This window comes from Dermochelys coriacea, chromosome 5 (genome assembly GCF_009764565.3).
Source record: "Dermochelys coriacea isolate rDerCor1 chromosome 5, rDerCor1.pri.v4, whole genome shotgun sequence".
Taxonomy (NCBI): Eukaryota; Metazoa; Chordata; order Testudines; family Dermochelyidae; genus Dermochelys; species Dermochelys coriacea.
Genome location: NC_050072.1, coordinates 123,053,980 through 123,081,780, shown reverse-complemented (window position 1 = coordinate 123,081,780; position 27,801 = coordinate 123,053,980). Strand labels below are relative to the sequence as shown.

Here is a 27,801-nt window from a genome sequence, read left to right as displayed (position 1 = left end):
GGGTGAAATAAACGCGCTATAGCTTCCTGTGTGGACATTCTTAACTCTAGTATAAGAGGGCCCTTTTCTGATTCAGTGTCGGTCACGTTGGAAGGGCTTTATGCAACATTGAGAAACCCCCACTCTTATTCTAGAGTGAGTGCCTACATGGGCAGTTAGAACAGTTTTATATACAGTTGCTAAAGCTTTCCCATGTAAATGTGCTCTTAGCAATCTATTTATATGACCAGTGTTAGATCCCTGATAGAAAAGAGATAAGAAAGTATGTTCTGGACATCAAAGATTTAAAAAGCGATAATGGACACAACAATAAAAGGGGTAAGGGGATAGAAGTGTTAACATGAGAGATGGTTAAAATGGCATTTGTTTACTGCTGAAAAATATGTTAAGCTTTTGTACACATGATCTCCATGGGGAGGGGTGGGTTTTGAGCACGCACAGATGAGCAAGTTCTAAAATGCTTAAGATTCAACTTAAAATGCAAGTTCTAAAGCTGCTCTCTGACACTTCAAATTTAAAGTAGTTCTGGAACAATCTGTACAGTAATTAAAATTTCAGATTTTAAAACAGTCATGGGATTGAAAGGAAGAGATACTGGATACAGTTGTGTAGACTGTTTTTGTTTTTCCTTGACCCTGGTGTGGGATTTGCCTGAGTGAACTACTACTAAGTAAGGGCTAAGTAAAATGGCTCCCTTGATTTCAGAAGGAACTTTGACCCTGTAATGCCAGAGGAATGATTGCATTGCATGTTAGGATTAGAGGTAGCTGAACTGTCTCAAAGCAATCTAGAACCTCTTCACCCGTTTCTAGAAGAAGCCATAATAGGACATTCTGATTCTGAAATGACTGGGTATGATTTTTGTTCATGCCTAGCATTCTGCTGGGACCAGAAACTGACATGCAAACTACCTTGAGAGAGCCTGTACTTGTTGAATTTCTAACCATAACTAGATGTGGGTGCCAGAAATCTCACATGAAACCTGTTCCTGTGAGCTTTCCAGCCTGGTTTTTCTGGACCCACTCAGTAAATACAGTTTGGATAATTATGTACCTAAGATACCAGTCACTATAGTACCAGAGCACCTCACTATCTTTCATGTAGCTATCTTTGCAACACCCCTGTGACACAGGGCAGTGCTACTGTCCCCCATATTAGAGATGGGGAACTGAGGCACATGGAGGCTAAGTGTCTTGCCCAAGGTCATATAGGAAGGTTGTGGTGGAGCAGGGAATTGAAACCAGGTCTCAGTACTCTAGCCACTGGACCGTACTTCCTCAATTACCTGAAACACACCCAAACTCTCAACTCTTTTAGCTAGTGAGAGATTAACACTGAGAGATTATTGAAGATCTAGCGCAAGAGGAAGAATCCCCTCAACTCAAGTAGACAGGTGGCTGAAGATAGATACTATTCCCATATAAAGGTTGCACTGTTTTCGTCTGCCTAGAAGCTGTTGTCACCAGGCTGCTTGTCTGATGTTCTGTAGATTCAGAATAAAAGGGGGAGATTTTTAAGCATCATTTTGTCAGGCAAAGCTCAGAAAACACTGCAGATAGCTTTTACTTGCACATGCTGCTGACATAAGTACAATAGAGTTTACATAACATACAGACTTGAGTCTCTGACCTTGATAGTACCCCTGAAATAGTCCTGATTTGTGCATGAATAACTTTTGAATTATTTCTCGGATATAATGGGCACAAACAAATGCATGTCATCTTGTTGCACCCTTATTTCCAAGTGCACCTAAGATTTGGTTTGGTCTAGAAGATTGTTTCCCATGGAGGTAGTTTGGACAAAGGAGTCCCCATAGAGCAGTGATACTGAGACCTTGGTAGTTCAGGAGCCAAATTACAGATCAACATTACCGAAAAGAGCCACAGTACTGTGAATTCATTGTTTCATTTATTTTTATAGAATATAATTCTCACGACAAAATGACTGACCAAGTAATTCTACAATTGGTTACTAACTTAGATTGGTTTATAATTAAATCACACGCTTCTTATATGTGCTGCACAGAGCCAAAGGGAACACATTAAAGAGCCACTTGCAGCTCCCAAACCTCAGTCTGAGTATCCATGCTCTGAGTTCCTGTAGCATTTAGATCCCCACTTCAGCAAAGCACTTGCCTAAATTACATTGAAGTTTCTGAGACATAAACACATGCATGCAGCAACCACACACATCAGTGCTATGGTCTCCTCACAAATTACATTGATTTTACTCCACCATGCTTGTAAAGATCAACAATATGCCCTTGTAGTGCAGCAGTGATGGAGGGAGTTAAAGCAGCAATTTGTATGGCATTATATGAAGTAGACTCATAAAGAATCACCATGGGCAGACTCTGATGCAGTGGTGGTATTATTAATATCTTTACTCCAGTGCATAAGAGCCCCATCATGTATCAAGGCTCCATTGTGCTAGGTGTTGTATAAACCCAGAACAAAATGATGGTCCCTGTCCCAAAGAGCTTACAATGACATGAATCCAAGCGGAGCCCCAAACATTAGTATAGGCTACTGCAGCTCTTCATTGTTGCAGTCCATGTGATATGTTCCATCTGCATTAAGCACTGATACAAAATAGAAACCCTGCCAGCTGTCATGTCTTTATATGCAGTCTAGTAAGAATTCCCCCCATAGTCGATCTGACACTGCATTTCAGATGTGGGGTAGCAGCAGAACTATTCACATTGAATCCATTTTTTTAAATCGTCTAGCTGGAAGTTTATACCAAGGAAAGCGGCAAAGAGTCCTGTGGCATCTTATAGACTAACAGACGTATTGGAGCATAAGCTTTCATGGGTGAATACCCACTTAGTCAGCATACATACCAAGGAAGTTATCAGCAATGAGCTTCTGCACCTATGGGTGGGGAAAATTACAGCCCCACAGAGCTGTGCACAATTACCTCCCCTCAGTTAACAGTGCAACCTCAGCCCCTCTAACACAGATTGCCTGGCAACCATCTAGTGCCCCTAGTGCTTCACGACCGTGCTAATTACCCAACAAATGTGCATCAGTGGCTCTGGGGGATTTAATAAGGGTGTGCATGACCTCCCTGCTTTATAAGGCTGACCTGTTTTGTACAATGCACTCGTGCAGAGCCACAAAATAATCCCCTGCCATTTTTTATGATCTCATTGTGGTGCACTGATATGTGATGGGAGGGAAATGCCACAGTGTAACCATTGCAAAGCAGCATCCTGACTCTGAATTGGAGAGCCATCTCTTTTAAGTACCACTTAAAGGGGAAGGGGGGGAACTCTTGCTTACCATTTAGAAATGTGTTTTCAAGAGTCAGAAATGCTTCAAGGGCTACCTTCCCCCCATTCTATTCTCCCTTCTTTTGTACTCCCATGGCAACCCATTCTGAACTAATAAACTCCACAGTGCAGATCAGTTGAGTCACTGATGTTTCAGTGGGAGTACCCTCTCAGCAGCAGCCAGTGCAATCAATAGGCCTTAAACAATGGCTGAAGATGCCATTAAGCACCAGTAGATAGAGTAGTATCCCATTTTATTAGTATAAGATCTACTTTTTTTAAGTTGCATGGCTATAATAAAACAGCAAGCTTCAAAATCAGGGACCATTTGACACAGGCAAAATGCACAAAAAGGAAGGAAAAAATAGGGGAAGAAAATTCAACACTACTTAAGTCTCATTGCACTCTCTTTGGGTTTGAGCAGTCAGGGAAGACTGGAGTCTACAGAAAAGACAAATGAGGAGACACAGGCTCGGGTTGTTCATTCTAACATGTTAGTTTACAATTGGAACATATTCCCTGTTGCTCTGAGCAAAGATGGACATTGACCAGCAAGGCTGACAACTTGCAGAAGTCCAGAAAGTAGTGGTCTGGGAATGAGACTCTGGGCCAGAAGACCCGGATTCTTGTTCCTACTCTTCCATTGACCTGTTGTGTGACCTTGGGCAAACCACTTCTGATTTCTGGGCTCTGTTTCCCCTCACAACTTTGTCTTTTCTGTATTATAAACTTCAGGGCAGGGTCTGTCTCTGTTTGTACAGTGCCCAGTCCTTAAACACTTTAAACATAAGAGCACAGTCCTGGGTTATCATTCAAAAGTGTTACCATCGCATGCCCTTAGCTATTTTGAAAACAAAAGACAGTCTACCTGAGTTCAGGTACTACCACTTCATTAAACATAAGGAGCCAAATTTAGCCCCGATGCAAGTATGTCAACTCTTCTTGACGTCAGTGGGCATTCACCTTATCTATGCCCAGGCTGCGTTTCACTTTGGGACTCGGTATCTTCTTTTGTCAGCCCATTGAGTCTAAAAACATCTGTCTTCACCAGGTAACCTAATTCAGTGTTAAACTAGGGGCTGCACTGGCTGTTAATCCCTTCTGCCTATTCCTTTCCCCTTATCAAATGTTGTTTGTAACAAAGATTCTCAGGTGTCACTAGTAATTATAACTGTCTCAATTCTTGGATACCCAACTTGAGATCTCTTAGAGGGGCCTGAGTTTCAGAGGCTGGGTACTCAGTACTTCCTGAAAACCAAGCCTCTGTCTTGCATTGGGCATCCAAAATTACTCACTGCTTTTGGAAATAGCACCTTAGAGCAATAAGTGGGTTCAATGCCTGAAACTCTAATTCTATTAATTGCAGAGAAATCCATGATAGAAGTGAATCTGAAAGATCCAGACAACTGAACAGCAGAGTTTAAATAATTGTAATATTTAAATGTTCATAACATACATTTATTGATATTTTAAACAGTCTGAATAATGGAAGAACCATCTCCAAACCTTTCTTCAAAACTCAAACTAAACTCCTCTTAGACTGTCTTGAACCTCAGCGTTCAATTCATCATTTTAACAAAACACAACTTTTCATTTTCTTTATGCCTCTACAATTCTAGGTTCCAGTCAGGAATCCACATAAAACCGCCAAGATATCATGAAAGAGAGGCTTTTCACACAGCATCTCCATCCAGCTTGAGAACACACTGGGCCAGACCATTGGTCCATCTAGTCTAGTGTCTTGTCTTCTGACAGTGACTGGTGCCAGGTGCTTCAGAGGGAATGAACAGAACAGGGCAATTATCAAGTGATCCATCCCCTATTGTCCTGTCCCAGTTTCTGGCAGTCAGAGGTTTAGGGACACCCAGAGCATGGGGTTGCTAATAGCCAGTGATGGACCTATCCTCCATGAACTTATCTAATTCTTTATTGAACCCAGTTATACTCTTGTCCCTCACAATAGTGCTTAATTTGTAATGAAAGAGGTGCCAGGGCTCAAGCAATTGTTTACTTTCAGAACTGGCGCAGCAAGCCCAGAGGGGCTGAGGGTATGAACTACCAAGCCTAGAGGTGCCAGGCCCCAGCCCTGGCCATTTCTGGCACAAATTAAGCCCTGCTTCACAACATCCCTGGCAACGATTTCCACAGGTTGACTGTGCACTGTATGCCATCGTATTTCCTTATGTTTGTTTAAAAACTGCTGCCTATTGATTTCATTGGACGACCCCTGGTTCTTGTGTTATGTGAAGGGGTAAATAACACTTCCCTCTTCGCTTTCTCCACTCCATGATTTTATAGACCTCTCTCCTATGTCTCCTTAGTCCTCTCTTCTAAAATGGACAATCCCAGTGTTTTTACTCTCTCCTCATCTGGAAGCTGCTCCATACCCCTGTCTCTGTACTCCTTTCAATTCCAATATCTTTTTTGAGATGGGGTGACCAGAACTGTGTGCAATACTCAAGGTGTGGGTGTACCATGGATGTATATAATGGCATATTTTCTGTCGTATTATCTCTCTTTCCTAATGGTTCCTAATCTGTTCGTTTTTTTGACTGCCACTGCACAATGAGCCAATGTTTCCAGAGAACTCTCCATGATGATGCCAAGATCTTTTTGTTGAGTGGTAACATCAGATTTAGGCCCCATCATTTTGTATGTAGAGCTGGGATTGTTTTTCAATGTGCATTATTTTGCATGTATCAGCATTGAATTTCATCTGCCATTTTGTTGCCCAGTCACCCAGTTTGAGCTCCCTTTGTAACTCTTCACAGTCTGCTTTGGACTTACCTATTGAGTAATTTTGTATCCTCTGCAAATTTTGCTACCTCACTGTTTACCCTTTTTCCAGATGATTTACAAATATGTTGCACAGTTCTGGTCCCAGTCCAGATCCTTGGGGGACCTCACTATTCACCTCTCTCCACTGTGAAAACTGACCATTTATTCCAACCCTTCGTTTCCTATCTTTTAACCAGTTACTGATCTATGAGAAGATCTTCCCTCTTATCCTATGACTGCTTACTTTGCTTAAAAGCCTTTGAGGTATCTTGTCAAAGTCTTTCTAAAAGTCCATGTATACTGATCACTCTTGTCCACATGCTTGCTGATACCCTCAAAGAACTCTAATAGATTGGTGAGGCATGATTTCCCTTTACACAAGCTGTATTGATCCTTCCCCAACATAGCATGTTCATCCATTTGTCTGATAATTCTGTTCTCTACTATAGTTACAACCAATTGCCTGATACTGAAGTTAGGCTTACTGGCCTATAATTGCCAGTATAATGGCCTCTAGAGCCTTTTTAAAAAAATTGACATTGCATTAGCTATCCTCCAGTCATCTGGTACAGATGCTGATTTAAGCAATAGATTTCATACCACAGTTAGTTGTTCTGCAATTTTGTATTTGCGTTCCTTCAGAACTTTTGGGTGAATACCATCTGGTCCTGGTGACTTAGTACTCTTTGTTTTATCAATTTGTTTTAAAACCTCCTCTGACACCTCAATCTGGGACAGTTCCTCAGATCTGTGACCTGAAAATACCTGCTCAGGTGGGGAATCTCTCATGTCATCTATGGTGAATAGCTTTTCTGCAATGGTCCTTGTTTCCTTGAGTGCTCCTCGAGCACCTTGATTGTTCAATCACCCCGCTGATTGTTTGGTAGGCTTCCTGCTTCTGGTATATTTAGCAAAAAAAAAAAACCCAACATTTTGTTTGTTTTGTTTGTTTAGTTTCTTTTGCTAGTTGCTCTTCAAACTTTTATTTATTTATTTTTGGCCTGCATAATTATACTTTTACCCTCGACTTACCAGAGTTTATGCTCCTTTGTTTTCCTTATTAGGATTTGCCTTTCAGTTTTTAAAGGATGTCTTTTGTCTCTAATTGCCTCTTCTACTCTGTCTAGCCATGGTGGCATTTTTTTCTTACTATTTTCTTTATTTGTGGTACACCTTTAGTTTGAACCTCTGCTATGGTGTTTTTTAAATAGTCTCCATGCAGCTTGCCGGCATTCACTCTTGTGACTGTTCCTTTTAATTTGTTTAATTTGCCTCCATGTTTTTGTGGTGTTACCCTCCACAGTAGCATTTAACTTCAAAAAGGGGACTTCTCCCCTACAGGGATGTTTAAATTTAATTACATTGTTAATGTATTACATTATTAATTGAGTAGTTCGGCTATATTATTCATCTCTTGGATCAGATCCTGTGTGCCACTTAGGACTAAATCAAGAATTGCCTCTCCCCTTCTAGGTTGCAGAACTAGCTGCTCCAAGAAGCAGTCATTAATGGTGTCTAGAAATCTTACCTCTGCATCCCACCCTGAGGTGACACATACCCAGTCAATATGGGGATAGTTGAAACCCCCCAAATTGTATTGGGTTTTCTGTTTTTGTAGCCTCTCATGTCCCTGGTGGTTATAAAATAACCATCATTACCATCCTGATCAGGTGGTCAGTAGTATATTCCTAGTGCTATATTCTCATTATTCAAGAATGGAATTTCTATCCATAGAGATTCTTTGGTGTAGTTTGATTCATTTAAGATTTTTACTATCTTTGACTACATGTTTTCTTTGACATTTAGCACTACTGCCCCACCAGCATGACCTCCTATCATTCCTATATATTTTGTACCCAGTTTCTGTGATGCCCATTATGTCAAGAGCCTCCTCTAATATTTGGCAATCAAGTTCACCTTTGCTAGTATTTAGACTGCTAGCATTTGTGTATAAGCACTTATAAAATTTATATTTAGTTGTGGGCCTTCATGTGATGTAATTGAACGGGACTCTTTTTTGTTTGACTGTTTCTCTTCAGTTCCTACCTGTACTTATCAACTTCTATCCTCTCCTCTTTACTAGGATATAACATATCTCCTTTAATAAATCCTCCACTAAGGGATGTTTGTCCGAGCCAAATGCTCCTCAGCACCTGTTGGCTTTTCCCCAGCCCCTAGTTTAAAAACTCCTCTGACCTTTTTTAATTTTACATGCTAGTAGTCTGGTTCCATTTGATTTAGGTGGAACCCATCCTTCCTGTATAGGCTCCTCCTTTCCCAAAAGGTTCCCCAGCTCTTAGTATTCAGAGGAGGGATTTAGGTTTACTATCTCATCCACACATTGAGACCCTACACTTCTGCCTATCTAACTGGCCCTGCTCATGGCAGTGGAAACACTTCAGAGTTTGCTACCATGATGGTGCTGGACTTCCTATCTAACAGCCTAAATTTGGTCTCCAGGACCTCCCGCCTAACTTTCTCTGTTGGTGGTACCTACATGGATCACAACCACCAGCTGCTCCCCAGCACTGCACATCAGTCTCTCTAGATGTCTTGATTTCTAATAATCAAATCCCCCATTACAGTACTGTTACCTGTCTCTTCCCAGGGTTCCTTCCCCTGGAGGGATATCCTCCGTTTGAGAGGATACCATGACATCTGGAAGGAAGGTCCCAATTATGGGATCGTTTCCCTTCAGTCCAGCTAGATCAGGGGTGGGCAAACTACGGCTCGCAGGCTGGATCCGGCCCGTAAGAACTTTGGATCCGGTCTGTGGGATTGACCCCCGTGGTGCCGCAGGCCCCGCACCGCTCTCAGAAGCGGCCAGCACCATGTCCCTATGGCCCCGGGGCAAGGGGGCAGAGGGCTCCATGCATTCCCCTTGCCTCCAAGCACCGCCCCCCACAGCTCCCATTAGCCGGGAATGGGGAACCATGGCCAATGGGAGCTTCGGGGGAGGTACCTGGAGGCATGGCAAGGGCAGCGTGCAGAACCCTGTGCCTCCCCCACCTGCCCCTGGGGCCATGCAGGGATGTGGTTCCAGCAGCTTCCCAGCGTGGTATGCAGCCAGGGCAGGCAGGCAGGGAGTCTGCCCTGGCCCCGGAGCATGCCACGGCCCCGGAGCCTGAATCCCCCCTGCCCCCAACTCCCTGCCCTGAGCCCTCTGTTGCACCCTGCACCCCTCCTGCACCCCACTGCCCTGCCCTGAGCTCCTCCCGCAGTCTGTACCCCTCCTGCACCCCAACCCCTTCCCTGAGCCCCTCATACACCCTGAACCCCTCCTCTGCCCCAATCCCTTGCCCTGAGCCCGTTCCTGCACACCACACCCTGCACTCCCTCCTGCACCCCTGCCCCGGCCCTGCATACAATTTTCCCACCCAGATGTGGCCCTCAGCCCAAAAAGTCAGCCCACCCCTGTCCTAGATGCAGGAACATTTGGCACAGAATGCTAACTGACCTTTCTCTAAAATGTTAAGTCCTTTAGGTTCACAATATAACCCAATATTATGACACATTCCCATTCTAACTTTGCATTAAATTTTGACATGTCATGCCTTGCTGGATTTCTCTTTTCAGACCTAGGCAGTCCTTTATTACATCTCCTTCAAGCATGTGACTCTGCTATGAAACAAACTTAATCTATGCATCAATAAGTTACACTTCCTTTGAATGTTATGGCTAAGAAATTATACTTGTTCACTACACGCTTTAATTCTTGACTGTACCAGGTGACTAATGTAGGAAGCGATACACTATGTGGATGTTATTTTATATATGGTGGCTTAGCTTTTGGGGCAGCTTAATTGTACTTTGGAAAAAAATTGTAGCACTATAGTCTTTCTTAATTATAGATCGGGGTCAGCAACCTTTCAGAAGTGGTGTGTCGAGTCTTCATTTATTCACTCTAATTTAAGGTTTTGCATGCCAGTAATACATTTTAACATTTTTAGAAGGTCTCTTTCTATAAGTCCATAATATACAAGTAAACTATTGTTGTATATCAAGTAAATAAGGCTTTTAAAATGTTTAAGAAACTTCATTAAAAATTAAATTAAAATGCAGAGCCCCCCGGACCAGTGGCCAGGACCCGGGCAGTGTGAGTGCCACTGAAAATTAGCTCGCCATAGGTTGCCTACCCCTGTTATAGATCATCTTCAAAGATTGCCAGACTTATTCAGTAAAGGCCAAATTCTGCTACCTTTACTCCAGTTCAGTTTACTACCTTACTCTGCAAGTAGTCCATGTCACGCTGTCTGGTGTGGCTCACAACCGTGAGTGCCAACCTCAGGGCAGACATCCCACACTGGTGGTATGTTCTAGAAGTAGATTTCACCCAACCCAGTAACAAGTGTGAAGTCCTAGAGCACTGTAACAGTCTTAACATGGAGTCACAGACTGAGTGCCCAAGGGTGCCCTTGTTACCCAGACAAGCCAGATTTAGTAATGATCACTTACATACACCAAAGGCCACAAAAGGTTCAGGTTGCTTCCAGTCCCAAGAAACCAGTCACTTACCCCACATCAATTTGTACCTTAGATCTCACACCAAAGACAACACTTGTAGCCAATCCTGTAATTAACTAAAAGCTTATTAACCAGAAAAAAGTTATTTATGGGTGAAAGCAGGCAAGATATATTACAAGTTAGTTCCCAAAGGTGACAGAGTTGTAGTAATCTGTCAGCAATGAATGTCTTTTAGGGCTAACCCAGGTTGTCCCTAGGGATCTCTGCTTTTGTTTCCTAGCTCCAGTCCTGAGAGTTCAAACAGCCCCCCCAAAAAAAATTCATGTGAGCTATCTTTATTTCCTTCTCCCAGAACTCAGGCTGATGGGACCAGCTTCCTTGCAGTAGCACCTTTATGGGTATGAGAGCCATTAGTCCAGACTTTGTAGCATGATGCTTCATGATGGCCCACTTAGTTTTGATGGGCCTCCTTGATGGGGGAACCACTCCTCCTGCCTGAGCGGGCATTTTTACAGTTACAAAGCAAAATTTACATGTCCGCTTATAGCATGGGATCCAGACATTACACATAAGATTAGTGCATGCAGCAACTTACAAGCATTTTAAATGTATCTTTACAAGTCTAGCACTTATCTTGAACAATACTAACATACAAGTGAGCTGGTCTGGTTTCCAGCTCTGACTTTCAGTGCTCAGCTGATGCCTACAGTCTGGGCATGAACTGGCACCTGGTCTACTAGTGTTGCAGTCCACTAAAGGAAATTGGACTATTTACTGTGTACGATCCATTGTGAATAAGGGTGGCAACATGCGATTGTAAGGACCAGTTCTGACCACTGTTTACCAAAAGCCAGATTCCGCCACCCTTACATGGAGTAGTGCTTGTCTCACTAACTAGTCCAATGGATATCAGTAGAACTACTCAAGGAGTAAGGGAATACTCAATGTAAGTAAGACTGGTAGCAGAATACACCCTTAAAGGAACAAAGTATCTAGTCTGACACATGAGGAGAAAGCACCGTGCATCTTGCTCTTGACCATGGGGACAACTTTGGTCCCCAGCATATAACCAGAGAACACAGGTGTGTGTGTATGGGACCCAGATGAGAATCTAGGGAAGAACACTGTCACACAAAGCTGTTGGAGGAGAAAATGTGGAGATTTCTGCAGAAATGTTAGCACTGTGATCTCAACGCACCGCTGAGCACTGGGGCTGTCAGCTCCACAGAGTGCAGTTTGCACTAGAGGTGGAAGCAAACCAATCCTGGGAGCTTCATTTGGAGGCTTGAGTTTGACTCATGCCAACCTGTCCAAACCCTTATTGTGCGATGCACTATCCTGATTCCATTACTGAGCTGTCAGATGTGGTACTCTGTTGGACCACTGTCACACCCATCTGTGGCATAATATTCCAATCTGTTGCTATTTCCTCTTCTAGGACTGAAGCATTCCTCTAAGGTGAACATCCATCTCCCCACACAAGGCCCTTTCTCTTCCTCCCCGAACTCATTATTCCTTTACTTACTGGATTTCCACATGAGGCAAACCCAACATTGGTTTGTGTAGTGGAGGTGGAGGCAACCTCTCAGGATAAACTATGGCCCTTATCCAAAGCCACTGAAGTCTGTACAAAGAGTCCCACTGATTTCAATGGGCTTTCAGTCTGGCCCTATGTGAGCGAACATCGCGGTATATTGTTTCTCTGTTACTATAACCCCTCCTGCTGTTTTCATTAGGCCTAACGCTGCAAACCAGGTCTAGAATGCCATACCTGAAGAGATGAAAAATTTGAGACAGATGTGTCCTCTTTGCCACACTTAGCTACCTGCATCTGCATGTTGATGGAGCATGATCTTCCTTCTTCATCATTGTCTGACACCGAGCCCCTTAATCATACAAGTCTGCTTGTATTGCTCCAGGCTGTCTGCTCCCCACAGGAGCAAAACAGAATGGTATCTTTGAAGTAGGAATGTAAAAAGGTAGTAAGGTTACACTCCTCTTGTTCCAGGATGCTCTTATGGTGAGACTTCTTCTCATCATAAACAACCAGCTCACCACCAAAGGCATTGCAACATCATTAGTGTCTTCTTCAAAGAGAACCTGTACCCTACCTCAGGACTCCGGTGTGTTTCTGAAATTCTCTGAAGAGGAAACTAGGTTTTATAGGTTAAATTCAAACTTTGGAATGTTATTATTTGTATCGCAGAAGCAGCTAGAGTTCACAGCTGAAATCAGGACCCCAGTGTACTGCACATTGAACATTCACACACTGAGAGACAGTCCCTACCCTCAAGAATTTAAAATCTAAACAGACTTGGGTGTCTTGGGCTAGAAAGGGCTCAGCCTTCCCAGACCTGAGCCACCAGCTCAGTAGGTGAACCTCTGTCTCTGGTGGTGCCAGGACCAGCATGGCACTGAGCCACCGGGCAGTGCTGGAGGCAGAGTCCATCCCGAGTGCAGCCAACCCCCAGACAACTAGTCCCATCCCTAGCATGGCTGCCGTAAGTTTTGCCCTCTACTGTGCCTGCAAGCAGAGCTCAGGCTGGTACTAGCAAGACCGAGGGATGGGGGAGGGGAAAAGGCTGTAATGGAGGGAGCCAGCCATAGCCAGCTGTGGTCACCAGCACCACCAGGCAGTGCCAGGAGCTGCCAGCCCTCAACCAACCCTCCTCCCGTAGCCCTAACCCATCCCACCCACCTCCCCAACCCCCAAATAACTCTCTCAACCCCTTCTCACCAGCTCCTGTTTAGCCCTCTTATTGGACCAAATATCACCCAACTATTCCCGTATTGGGAACCCCTAGTATGTCAGAACTGGGGGGGTATACATATGGGATCCATTTAAAACTGACTATTGTAACCAGTGAACTATACAACGATGAACAAGTTAAAACTCTCCTTGATCCAGAAGCATCCTACACAGTACTTGTTTTGTGGTCTCACTGACCTCATGATCAAACATACTTGGAAAAAAGGTACATACAGTGTAAAGTATATAGGTGTCGATCTAACTGACCCCACATTTAGACAATGAAAATAGATTGCCACGGTGACAATGTAAAAGGCACAATCACAGCAAAGTGGCAGTAAATGGCTACTATTTTGAGGAAATGGTGACACATTCTGAACATACAAAGCCTTTACACTTTGCACATTTTTGAATGTGTGGGGTTTTTTTGTGTGTTTTTGGTCTCGTTCTCTGAACAGATGTAACATCCCCTTTTCTTCGGTTCTGGATCAGTACCCAGCACCCTAGACATAGCTTCACTAGATGCCTAAGGCAAGGCTGCAATGTTCCTTTTCTGAACCAATGGCTTCACTATTTCTTCAAGTGCCTAAGAAACATCCATCGCTTACTCAAAGATTTATTAGGCCTGGTATTCAATAGCCGTTCACATATATCCAGTAGGCCAAATTCATCCTCGGTGCAATTCCAGTAAAGTCAGCAGAGGGCCAGCAAGGATGAATTCGGCCCACTTATGCCCAATGACTGATGTGTAACTTCATCACTATTTGTGTAAGCTCTGAATGTGGCTCTCTGTTTCTACCTCCTCCTCCCAGCAGTCCATTATCAGCATCTGATTCTCTTAGTACAGGGGTTCTCGAACTGGGGGTCAGGATCCCTCAGAGTCATGAGGTTATTACATGGGGGTCGTGAGCTGTCCATCTCTAACCCACACCCCACTTTGCCTCCAGCATTTATAATAGTTTTATATATATATATGTGTATATATATATATATATATATATATAAAGTGATTTTAATTTTTTAAGGGGGGGGCGCACTCAGAGGCTTGCTATGTGAAAGGGGTCACCAGTACAAAAGTTTGAGAACCGCTGTTTTAGCAGCTCATTCACTCTAGCAACCTGAGTTGCATCCATCTCATTAAGATTTGTATGGATGTAGCTACCTTCTTTTGGGTGGGCTTGAAGTATCATTGATAAATACAAGGTGCATGAGTAAGCTGCAGTCTCCATCTTTATCACTCAGGGAGCTCCTGTAACACTGTGTGCCAATTTTTCTGTTCTGTTGCAACTGTGCCACACACAATGATTCCATTTTAAGAACCACGGCTGCTTACATGTCTCCAGTAGGAATGCTACACTTCTGCTCCTTTTTATTCCCCTTTGCTTACCTCTGTGACTCTTCAATGCAGAAAAATTTGCCATTTGCTCCAAAAAAGACCCATCTTTCTGACGCACATGATGGCAGGAGAAGTGGCTGATACTGTAAATGCCTTTTATCTTGCTTTCCTTTCTGCAGACGCATCGCTCACTGAGCTTCCTCTCCTCCATACCCCTGTAATCCTCCCCAGAGTTCACTTCCATTGAGCCTAACACAAACCCCTCTGGAAATCTCTGGGAGCTGTGTCAAGATTGGCTTAATGGGAGTGGGTTTGTGACCAAACCTTTAGAGTTTTCCCCTTTTTACTTTTTCCTCTTCCATATGGTGTGATTTTTTTTTAATTCTTTGCACAGTTTCCCTTGCTTTGTTCTCCTAAATTGTAAAAATGGACTGTGGATGTTCTACTTAATTTTGAGGGCAGGTTAATTATTGAGTAGAAGAAACTACAATCAAGGATTTTTGCCTTTTTAGGTGTCAGTCTTAGTTACTTCATCCCAATATTCTTCTCCAAACCCCTCACTGCATCTCTCCTCTGTCAAGAGCTGTGCATCATGAAAGGGAGCGCTGGTGACTATGTGGGTGGCCTTCAGAACAAGACTCTGGTACAAAGTATTCTCTGAATCTTTTAACCTTCACCTTCAGTCCTAGGACTTGTCTCCACTTTGAACATTTTAATAGCATAAGTATGTCAGTTAGGGTTGTGAGTTTAGCTGTGTTTGTTTTATTGTTATGCTAACAAAAGGCTGAAAATGGACGTGAAGTTATATAGGGATAGCTTATTTTGGTTCCTGAATCAGAGACCATGTCTACAGTTACAAACCTTGTGTAGCTGTGTTATGCCAATGGGGGAGAGCTCTCCCATCATCATCATCAAACCAACTCAATGAGCGGCCAGAGAGTGCGTGTGTCACACTCCTGAGCGACATACAGGGCTAATGTAGACATGGCCTAAGCTATAGTGATATAACTGTCAATATGAGGGGAGAATGTGTAAGCACCTGATGGAATACCACACTGTCAGCAGCATGCAGGAAGCCAGGGAAATGCATTGGTGATCTTAAACCAATTGCTATCGGAGGGATGTCCACATAACCCCAGCATGGAGGGCAAAGACTTACGGGCAATGAGATTGACATACTCTAAAGGCTTAGGATACATCTATACTGCAGTGGAGGGGTGTGAATGCAGCACATCCAGGCATACCTGAGTTAGCTCTAATCTAGCTCGTGCAGGTACCAGAAGCATCTTTTCAGAAAAATTCTGTGAAGTGGGGAGGGAACCAAGATATGTCAACTTACAGATGTGTTCATCCTGCAAAGTGTGTCCTGTGCTGCCTCCCTGACCCATCCATGACCATTCCCAGTGGCCCCCCATTTCCCTCTCCCTCCCCTGAGCTCTCATTCACTGGGCAGGCAGAGTGACTCCAGCGAGCTCAGGCAGGCTACTCTCATCCAGGCACGTACCGAGCACAGCTGTAACTGGGTGGGTGGGACAGGACAGCTTCTCCTCACCCCTCCCTGGAATGTGCCCCTCCAGACCATTTATGCCCCTCACTAGCATTGCCCTTGTCAGGGAAGTAGAAGGCTTAATGGAGCATGAAAAGTCTGGCAGAAGCAACTGCCCCCTTTGCCCTAAAGCAATGCCCTGGTGGGTACCAATAGCAGTGAAGCTAGGGCTGGATGACTGTGGTACCCACCAGGGGCTAACTACCTGAGTAAGGACAGGAGGTCCCAGGCTGGCTTCTGAAGTCTGAAGTGCCACATCTTCACTATACTAGCTAGATTAAAGCTAGCTCAGGTATGCCTACATGTGCTGCAGTCACACCCCATGATGACTGCCTTGTAGACATATGCTTAGAAGTAGTCCCTAGGTCCTCATACAGGGCATCAATCTCTTACATAAGAAGCCTTTATTAAAGAAAACTGCTACCAACTAAATAGACAAACAAGCTTTCATGCATCTTGAGTTCCAATTTGTCTCCTGGTTTACCAGGGACCACACCCAGCCTAGATCTCTATGTGACACAGACCTCTACAAGCTGAAGTAACATTACACTTGGAACATTGGAAGTAACATTACACTTCAGCAGAAGCTGGGTGACCAGATAGCAAGTGTGAAAAATCAGGACGGGGGTGAGGGGTAATAAGAGCCTATACAAGAAAAAGACCCCAAAATCAGGACTGTCCCTATAAAATCTTGACATCTGGTTACCCTAGCAGAAGCACCTAAAACAAAATCCTCCTCCTGTCTGGGAAAGAAGTGTTGGGGTTTTTGCTTTTTTTTAAGGGACTCAATATGTAACTGAATTCTTCCTGCAGGGCATAATGTAGGAATTTCAAGGTGGTCTCACATAATCTGTTTTGTGGTTTAACAGTTTCCAGGTCTTCAGGCTCAGTCTGATACTATCAAGACAGGGACATGATCACAAATTTTGGTTTTCTCTCTTTAATCACTAAAGGTGTGAACATTTGAGACAGTACTGAGCTGGGTGAGTAATTGATATACAATGGATTGGCCCAAATAAATCGAAAACATGCACGTAGACCAGGAGTACACACAAATAATCATGTTCTATGATTCAGTGTACAGGAAGGTAACAGGCCACCAGAGAATATAACCTCAAGGCTTGTATGCTACAGAACACCAACAGTAGATAAGATGTCCATCAGAAAGAGACGTGAAAAACCTCATTCTGTAGGTCATGTGGTTCATTCCATGCAGGATTGTTCCTGCCCAGTAATTGGGCCTGGTCTAACTTAAACATTTTGATTGACATAGCTTCATTGCTAAGGGTATTTAAGCGTGCGTGCGTGCGTGCACACACACACACAATGTAAACGCAGCTAGGTGGATGGCAGAACGCCTTCATCAATTTAGCTACTGCCATTCAAGGAAGTGGATTACCTACAGTAATAGAAAAATCCCTTCTGTTGCTGTAGGATGCATCTGTGCTATGGTGCTACAACAACATAGCTTTAGCACCCTAGCTGTGCTGCTGTACATTCCGTGCTTGCACATAAATTGTCCTATGCTGTCCGTACTTACGCTGTGACTTGTGCCTCAGAGGCTGGCTGCATCAAATGGCATTTTTGTTTTTTGTGCTCTAGAGGCCTGTACTACAAAGTTGACCTCTGAAGTCAGTCTATCCCAAAGTTAGTGGTGGTACCCGGTTATTTGTCTTCTAACAACTTAATGTCAGGGCAGGTCAGTGCTACAGTCTCCAAATTTAAGCAGTCATTGGATATGCCATTTGGGAAGACTAAAAACTACAAGGGGGGGCGGGGGGGGGAATCTCATGTCAATGCCTCTAAAGTCACTAGACCTACCAGGGGGAGAACATAAGATGGACAAGGCAGGCTGTCTCCCCTGAGAACCACAGTGGTGATCATGGACCATTCAAATTGAGGAACCAACAGCTAGAATCTCCCAGCAGATTAACTGCAGTGCTGGGGTAGTATTTATTGTTAGCATTACTGGAGCACCTAGGAACCACTCACCTAGGTACTGTACAAACAGAACAAAAGACAGTCCCTCCCACAAAGAATTTACAATCTAAATATTACTCAAAAGATAAGACTGATACAGACAGAGGAATACAAGGAAACTGAGCCAATATTGGTCAGTATGATAAGTAGTGGTCTCAGCACACCAATAGCTTAACCATTGTCAAGAGGTGTGATGTTTGTTTTTTTGGTAGGCATCAGAGAGTAGTGGGAAGAGACACACCTGCTTGGATACATGGGTCCCAGATCCTTCTGGCTTTTAAAGCCGATGAACACCTTGATTTGAGCACAGATGTTGTATGTTCACTGAATCCTGCACCACCAAGGAGCAAGGCAGCTGCTTTCTGAACTAAAACCCGTTCCTCAAGTGCTAACATCCTTTCTCCTTTTGTTAAAACAAATCCAGGTCTCTCCCTGTTTCCTGCATATTCAAAGTTCCTGTTTAACTGGCAGGGCAAACCTATCCTCTTCGATTACTGCAGCTTCCTTTTCCCTCCAACTTTGCCTGTATGCATATCTTAAGAAGAGAGACTGTTAGCTCAGCTTCATTTCCACTGTATTATCCAAGCATTCTTACTGTTGAACTCCCGGCAACCATCAAACTCTATTCTCCGTTGAATTGGGCAGCAAATAAAAGGAAACAAATAAGTCAGCCCTGTGCGTCTCGTAAGCAGAGCTAGTAAGCACAGCAATGGATCAAAAGCTTCTGAGCCAGATAGTGTTGGTGGAGCTGCCCTGCAGCTATTATGGCTGATTTACTTCATCTTTGCTGCATAGTCACATGATGAGAGAGGGGAAAAATTGGCTGTCATGGTAATGTGAAGTGGTGCTACCTGTAGCCATTTGGACTATTTTGAATGGCATATGACTGTATGACTACAAAACCACTCTCCTAAACACAAATCGACCCAGTGGACCATCGTATCTCAGAAATCGCCCATTACTGAATACCAGGGTCAGATGTCAGAGATCTGCTGTCCTGCGTGTACACCAGCTTCAACCCACCGCATAGAGGCCAGGGCCCATGCAGGCACTACCGTGTATGGACTCGTATGGGGGGGAGCGGGAGCAACAGCTGGCCCAAAAGGTGTAACGGATCAGAATCTGGCCCCTAGTGTATTGTAAGCCACTCCCAAAAAAACCAGGATCAGATTTTCAAAGTGCTCATCACCCAGCAGCTTCCAAATGCTGTCCACCCATTTAGCTCCTAAATAAAAGCTGGGTGCTAAGCTCTGGAAAAACTGGCCTTAAATCTCCAGTTTACTCCTGGATCTGCTCTCCAGAGAAGTGAACGTTTGCCATTAATGTCAGTGTGCGCAAAGAAAAGATCTCCAAGTCTCTAATAGAAACTGCTATGGGGGGGTGGGCTTTCAGAGGTGCCTACAGGGATTTAGGAGCACTTATCCCGCTGATTTGCAAATGAATGGGACTTGTGCTCCTAAACCTCTGTAAGCACTTTGGAAAATTTTCCTCCACAATAGCAAATGCCTGACATGAAAGCAAGATAATCCACCAGCCATTCTCATTCACTCTGTAGAAAAACAGTAACATTAGAAAAGTCCCCGATCAATCCGTGTTGCATGGGAATACTTTTCCTTCAGTGCTAAACCGTCATATGATCAATGCTGTTAAAGGAATATTTCCATGGATAAGCAGCAGAGTGGAAACTGTTTGCCTTCCTTCAGGCAGACAATCCTTTAAAAAGGGTCATTATAATAAAACCAAAAAGCAGCAGAAATTCTGCTTAAAGTCGAGCACAGAAATCCCTGCTTGAACCTCTAGATCACTATTTCTTACACCAATTATGTGTATAAAATTTAGCAAGTGCAGATGGCGAAAGCATACTGCCCACAAGTGCACAACACCATTGGGTATAGTTTCATCTCTGTGCCTGTACACATGTAAATTGCCATTCTGTAAACCCCACTGGAAGTTACTTGTATAAATCCTTCTGCATTGAGATGAGATTGTAACCCTCAATTCATTTGGCAGCAAAGTAAATATTTTAATTATTTAATCTGAGCTGGACTTTAATTTTGTTAAATCTGTTAGGTCAATGGCAAAAATCTAAAACTAAGTAATCAAACCACTGTATGTGACTCCTTGCACTTAAACTAGCCTATTCCTGGGTCTATTAGCATTATTTTCAGGTGTTTGTTTGTGTTTCCTTTTCTCTCTAGCCTTAAGCTTGATTTGGACATAGTATTAATAGGGCAATTATTCAGAATGGCAAATTTTTAAACTGCCTTCAGATGTGTGCATTAATCAGGTCCAGCAAAGTAGGGCTGACACTAGTTTCCTTAGGCGCACTCATCCAAAGGTAAAGGAGTACTTGTGGCACCTTAGAGACTAACAAATTTATTTGAGCATAAGCTTTCGTGAGCTACAGCTCACTTCATAGGATGCATTTGGTGGAAAATACAGTGGGGAGATTTATATATACACACACAGAGAACATGAAACAATGGGTTTTATCATACACACTGTAAGGAGAGTGATCACTTAAGATCATCCAAAGGTGAACTTCAAGATTCAAGATTCTCCAGGAAGTGGGATGCTTGATCCAGGAAGGGGCACACTTCCCTGGGAGTTAATCCTCAGCTAATGCCCCAGGGTAGTAATGGGAGGCATTGGACTGTCCAGTGTGCTGTACTTCGGATAAGGTATTCTCACTTATACTAAGGCCACTTCTAGGCACTGCCAAAACAGTGTAAATGAAAATCAGGGTTAAGTCTTGACTATGGCACTGCTGATGAGGGTCCTAGTTCTAGTGTCCTGGCCAAATTGCAATCAAGCTAATTTGCATTCTGCCTATAAGAAGTCTTTTCAGCTTCACTTAGATCGACTATTCTCCTTTTCCTGCATTTAGGTATTGGATAGCATCTTGCACTATTAAACAGCTGCTGTGTTGTGTCCCGGAAGTGGCTGTATTGCACTGATGGCCAAAGCTATTTATATATTTAGGGCTTCTGTTTTGGGGGGTATTTTCATTTTTCAGGATTTATTTTTGGAAATGTGAATTTTTTTATGCAGATGTAGAAAGACAATGGAGCAAATTAAGCAATCAATTTGCAAACCTCTAGAAGAAGATAATGTGATAAGTAACAGTCAGCATCAATTCTGTGAAGAACAAATTGTCAAACCAACCTGATAGCTTTCTTTGACAGGGTAACAGGCCTTGTGGATAAGGAGGAAGCGGTATCTTGACTTTACTAAAGCTTTTGATACTGTCTTGCATGACCTTCTCATAAACTCGGGAAATGCAACCTAGATGGAGCTACTATAAGGTGGGTGCATAACTGGTTGGAAAGTCATTCCCAGAGAATAGTTATCAGTGGTTCACAGTCATGCTGGAAAGGCATAACGAGTGGGGTCCTGCAGAGATCAGTTCTGAGTCCGGTTCTGTTTAATATCTTCATCAGTGCTTTAGATAATGGCATAGAGAGTACACTTACAAAGTTTGTGGACGATACCAAGCTGGGAGAAGTTGCAAGTGCTTTGGAGGATAGGATTAAAATTCAAAACTATCTGGACAAACTGGAGAAATAGTCTGAAGTAAATAAGATGAAATTCAATAAGGACAAATGCAAAGTACTCCACTTTGTGTGCAACTGACGGTTCATTCCTTACAAAATGGGAAATGACTGCCTAGAAAGGAGTACTGTGGAAAGTGATCTGGGGGTCATAGTGGACCACAAGCTAAATATAAGTCAACAGTTGTAACGCTGTTGTGCCAAAAAAAAAAAAAAAAGCAAACATAATTCTGGGATGTATTAGCAGGAGTTGTTGTAAGCAAGACACAAGAAGTAATTCTTCCGCTCTACTCCGTGCTGATTAGGCCTCCACTGGAGCACTGTGTCCAGTTCTGGGCACCACATCTCAGGAAAAATGTGGTCAAATTGGAGAAAGCCCGAAGAAGAGCAACAAAAATGATTAAAGGCCTAGAAAACAAACCTATGAGGAAAGATTGGGCGGGGGGGAGAATGGGTTTTAGTCTGGAAAAGAGAAGACTGAATGGGGACATAAGTTTTCAAGTACATAAAAGGTTGTTACAAGGAGGAGGGAGAATTATTCTTCTTAACCTCTGAGGGTAGGACAAGAAGCAATGGGATTAAATTGCAGCAAAGGAAGTTTAGGTTGGACATTAGGAAAAACTTCCTAACTGTCAGGGTGGTTAAGCACTGGAATAAATTGCCTAGGAAGGTGGTGGAATCTCAATCATTGGAGATTTTTAAGAGCAGGTTAGACAAACACCTGTCAGGGATGGTCTAGATAATACTTAGCCCTGCCATGAGTGCAGGGGACTGGATTAGATGAGTTCTCGAGGTCCCTTCCAGTCCTATGATTCTATGCCCCAAAAGGCGGGGGGAGGTTGGGGGATATTTGTGTACGTACTATAATAAGTAATCTCTTCATAATGTTTCCCAGTGTGTATTAACATAGCAGTGTTTCAAACAGCACCATGTTAAAGCACACTAGATGACTAGAGAACCGTTAGTGTTCATCAGCAGGCTCTACACAGATCAATTAATGTGCAACATCTTAGTGCGCTTTATAAAACAGGCCCCTGTAGTCTACATTTCTGCTGTGTAGACCCTTACCATTTCTGGTATCTTTCCTATGTTTTTTGGATAAACGCTGATTTCACTTTTTTGTATTGGGGATGGTTTTGTTGGGGTTCAGCGGTTAAAACTTAAAACCAGAAGCCCTAATAATAGTTTTATTGAGAATATTTTTAAAGGACAAGATAAAGATTTTCTCAATAAAACTAACCCAACATTGAGCCAACCGCAACATGTCACTGAAACAAAGCAAGTACTGCATCCAAACAAGACAAACGTTTAAATAAGTATACTCTCTCTGACTCTGTTCACAGGAGTGAAGGGAGTGGCTGTGTTGCCTAAGGATGGAAGAGGATCGTGCTCATGTGAAAGCCCTGAAACAGCAGTGACTGGGATGGTAAGTTTATATTCACTCTTTACTTGTCAGCAAGTTATGGATTCATGCTCTGTGGAAAGCAATAGTAAGTGACAGCTTTCAGAGTGGTAGCTGTGTTAGTCTGTTTCAGCAAAAACAATGAGGAGCACTTGTGGCACCTTGGAGATTAACCAATTTATTTGGGCAGCCAGCTTACATTTTCCACTGTGTGATAACAGAATTTTCCTTCGCAGGAATAGTTTATCAGTATGAGTTCCATGCTACTCAACTGGCCTCAGGTGGGTCCTTTCCTAAATATTTTGAGACCTGATGCAACAGTGAGACTTAGGAGGACTGGTTTTTATGATATGACTGAAATATTTGAATTCTAGCAGAGGTGACAGCAGCACAGATTGCAGCATTGAAAAACAGGCAATTCTTAAAGTGATCTCAAACAAGTGCCAACTCTGTTGCTGCCCAGTAAAATGTTTTCAGCAGTTCACAGCAAAACTAGGCTGTAGCTAGTTTGTTTGAATGAATCAATTTGAGACCCACCCCTCCTCTCCTACAGCCTATTCTCTTGTCCACCCTCCTTAGAGCTCTCTCTCCATCTGGACTAGGTCTGTGGTCCCTCATGTCACCAGCCCCTTTAAGCACTGGAGAACAACAGCATGTGGAACATCTCAGAAACCTAGGGAAGGAGTATAGACAGAGACCCATGTTATACCTGCACACCACTTAGTCTCTGGGCTCAGCTTGCAAGGTGCTGATGACTCCCTGAGTTGTGTTGAGTACCCTCAGCTGTTGGAGAGGCATGGCCAGAGGTGGATATATTTCTGGGCAGTTCTTTGTGTTCCTGCTGTGACTTCTGATATACGGTCTGGGCACATACAGTTGTGTGTTTAAAAATTTGAAGAAATAAGTAAAAGATGCAGGTGGGGAAAATAAAGGACTGACGTCCATGGAAGTTGAAGGCAATAAGCACCTTGTAAAATCAGGACTTGTGTTCAATGCCTATTGATATAAATACATGTGAAACATTCACATCTTGGACCATATGTGACCTACAGTCTCTAAATTCCTGAGTTCCTGTGGCTTCAAGTAGGGTCAGACTGGGACCAATAAAATCATTACAAACCTAAATATACTGGACAATTTTGTGGAACCACAAAAGTGCCTCCCATATTAGGAAATCTACAGGAACACAGAGTGAGAGCTAAACTTTTTTTCTCATTTTTTAAAAAACAAAATCTTACTTAATAAAATGATCTTATGCACAGCAAAGGGAAAAGCTCAATGACATTGGCAGAGTTCTGTAATAGGAAGGTGGACTCGGTTATCGGTGTCACTATGAACAAAATCAGCGAAATGTTGTTACAGGAAACTGAATAAAGAACAGTAAAGCACCCTTACCAGCATTCAAAGAAACCAAAATTGATCAGAGCAAGCTATTCCAAGCTGCAATGTTCACTCAAAAGTTGCTAACTTTAGCAGAGCTTCATATACTGCATGGTGAAGTTTGAGGTTTATATTTTTGCAAAGATTACAGATTGTAACTAGTTCTGTTCTAGAGTATGAAACAACCAGACAGCATCTGCTTCTCTAAGCTGCAATTTGCTGAGGGGCAAACCCAATCCTGTTGAATCCCTAACACAATTCACCTTGCTGCTGTTGAACAATGAAATGACCACTGTAATACAAAAAAGCATGAATGGGCCCCATTTGGATCAACTCCAAAAAGCTGGATACAGATATAGCTAGAGCATTTTTAGATAACCATAGAGGTTCGTTGCTAAGCTGATGTAAATCAGCATAGTGCCATTGATAACACTTGTTGATTTACACCAACTGAAGACCTGGCCCATAAAGTTCCTCTCAGCCTAATAAAACCTGGAATTGTAAGACCAAATTGTGCTCTAGGTCTGAGGTCTCAAACACGCAGCCAGCAGAGTTATTTCCTGCAGCCCACCAACCTCCCCGCACCCCCACCATGTTTCCCACCCGGAGTTATTTCCTGCGGGATGCCAAGCTCCCTCCCATCCCGCTCTCCCTCCCCGCAGTGCGCCGCATCCCCACTCCTCTGCCTACCTCCAGGCGCTTCCCGCTGCCAAACAGCTGTTTGGTAGTGCTTGGCACCAGGGCCGGCTCTAGGCACCAGCAAACCAAGTATGTGCTTGGGGCGGCACTTTTCAAGAGGTGGCACTCCAGCCCCTTTGTTTTTGCTTCGTTGGCATTCCCTTGGGGTGGCAAAAAACCTAGAGCTGGCCCTGTTTAGCCCTTTCCAGGAGGGCGGGGTGAGACGCTGCGGAGAAGAGGCGGGGATTTGGGGAAGGGGGTTGAAATAAGGGCAGGGAGGGGGCGAAGTTGGGGTGGGGACTTTGGGGAAGCAGTTGAGAAGGGGCAGGGCCTCATGGAAGGGGTGAAGTGGGGGCAGAGCCGGGGGCAGCAGGGTGTGTGTGTGTGCATGCGTGCGTCAGTGATGCGCCCTGGGGCCAATATATTAGTCTTCATGTGGCCCTAATGGTAATTCAAGTGTGAGATCCCTGCTCTAGGTTATGCACATTGCCACATCCTTGTCCCTGCCAAGGACAAGGTAGAGGCCCCCAGTGGAGGATGTGCAGCATCAGATATTAAACTGCTGCACCTTGTCACTAAAATGAAGTTAAAACATGGCCCTCGTGAACAGTTGCTACATGTCATGTCTTCAGGACCAGCCAAGCCAGGCCCATGAGCCAAGACAAAGTTCATAAAGACTCAATTTAAAAAAAATCTTATTGCAAAACTTTACTTTCTTGATCTGCTTGCATAACCTATTATATACATGCAATGCTTTCTTGATGGTGAGAATAATGTTCTCTGCTATTTGAGACTCTCTTGTAGCAGTAGTTCAAAATGGAGATTGTGTGTGGGTGATATAAACTGCAGCTGTTTTCTTTATTCTTCTACCCTTGTTACTACTTAATGGGAGAGAGTTGACATCTGTGTATGCCATTCTGTTCTTCCTCTGCAATATTTACTTTACAAGTGATAGGGAGGCTCAGTGTGGACAACCTGTAATTTCAATTGCAGATTTTTGTAGCGATGTCTGGTCAATAGGTAGGTTCTAGGGAATCAGAGCTCCAGTTATAACTGATCATTCAATCCACGGACTAGGATATCTTTCAAGAGGCACGCATAAACCAGAGCAGGCAGTTCAGACTATTCCTTTAGACCACTGTTTTGGCTGTGCTGCAGTGGGTACCCTTGGAAGTACAGTATTTTCCAGGGACCACAGCTCTGATCAGCAGTTCTGGCATGGTTCAGTGACCATCTTAAGCTGCCTACACTCATGGCGGTGTGTAGAGTCAAACACTGCACACCACCCTAGCACAGGTATAAATAGGGTGACCAGATGTCCCAATTTTATAGGGACAGTCCCAATTTTTGGGTCGGTCTTATATAGGCTCCTATTACCCCTCCACACCCTGTCCCAATTTTTCACACTTTCGGTCTGGTCACCCTAGGTATAAATAACAGTGTAGACAGTACTGCTTAGGCAAGCAGGATCAAGACATGTCAGAACCTTAGGGTATGTACTCTACACGGTTTTCCGTGTGCCCAAGAAGTACAGTGTTCCGCTTCAGGGAGCTGCCAGAGCCTTTCTTAGCTGTAGTGAAAAGCTCTAGCAGCTCCTGGAGCTGTCAAAGCCTTCCCTCATTGCCGTCTCCTCCCTGCCAGAGCTTTTAACTGCAGCACGTATGCTACGTGCCTTGCCGCTACAAGTGTAGACAAGGCAGCATTGTGCAGCTCCATATTTTAATAAACCATTGAAGGGACTAAGTACACATCATGACATTGTACCTTTAAGTACATATGTGGCCCCCTTTACCATAGAATCTGAGCCCTTTACAACCATTTAACCTTACAACACCCTTGTGAGGTAGGGAAGTGCTGTTTGCTTCATTTTGCAGGTGCGAAACTGAAAGTAATTGACTTGCCCAAAGTCGCGCAGGAAGTCTGGGCCAGAGACCTGAACCTATGACTCCCAAGTCTTAGGCTTCTGCCCTAACCACTAGTCCAATTGCTTCTGCTTTATTACCAGAATAGTTACCGAAGACCCAGGCCCTGAATCTACACTCATGCTAACATATAGCAATAGGAAATGAAAATTAGTCCCACAAACTCTGTCAAGTTTTATTCACTTCACTGGGCTGCTTCTACAACAAACCAAAGGCCAGAGCACCAAGAACAGGGTAAAGAGGTGGGAACTGACTCTTACACAGTGTGGCTTAAAATGTCAAAGGTGACCAATGACTTCAGGTGCATCAATATTTTGGACGCTCAGTTTGAGATATCTTAAAGGGGTCTGACTTCCAGGGAGTGGATGCTCAGCCCTCCAGGGGTTAGGCACCCCAAATCACTGATCATCTTTTAAAATTTAGACCTCATGTGTTGCACAGGAAATTTTTTCCCCCCCGTAATTGGTGTCAGATCTTGCTATCATTCCAGGCATGGGGGTCTGTTAAAATCCATGAGCATGCTGCAAAGGCATGCAAAAATGCAAAGGCAGGGTATGAGTCAATTTCAGAGAGCAAATTAATCTATTTTAGGTAGCTAAAGCCATCCCCAGTTGACATCTGCCAGTTTGAATTCTTATTCTCCATAGGCCAAATTTTCCTCTGATACACTGGTTGCAGCCACATTCATGGTCAAGTCAATGAGACTGGAGTGAAGTAATGGAGAGGGGAGTCTGGCTAATT

At 43.6% G+C, this 27,801-nt stretch overlaps 1 protein-coding gene across 5 annotated transcripts in view; it reads left to right on the top strand.

Annotated features, from left to right (window-relative positions):
- The window catches only part of PALM2AKAP2 (PALM2 and AKAP2 fusion), a 410,575-nt gene that overhangs the window by 208,065 nt on the left and 174,709 nt on the right, over positions 1-27,801 (top strand). For all 5 annotated transcript variants that reach the window (XM_038402234.2, XM_038402229.2, XM_038402230.2 and 2 more), the window contains one exon: positions 23,022-23,104. In XM_038402234.2, coding sequence (XP_038258162.1) covers positions 23,022-23,104 — 83 coding nt within the window. The remainder of the gene's footprint in view (positions 1-23,021; positions 23,105-27,801) is intronic.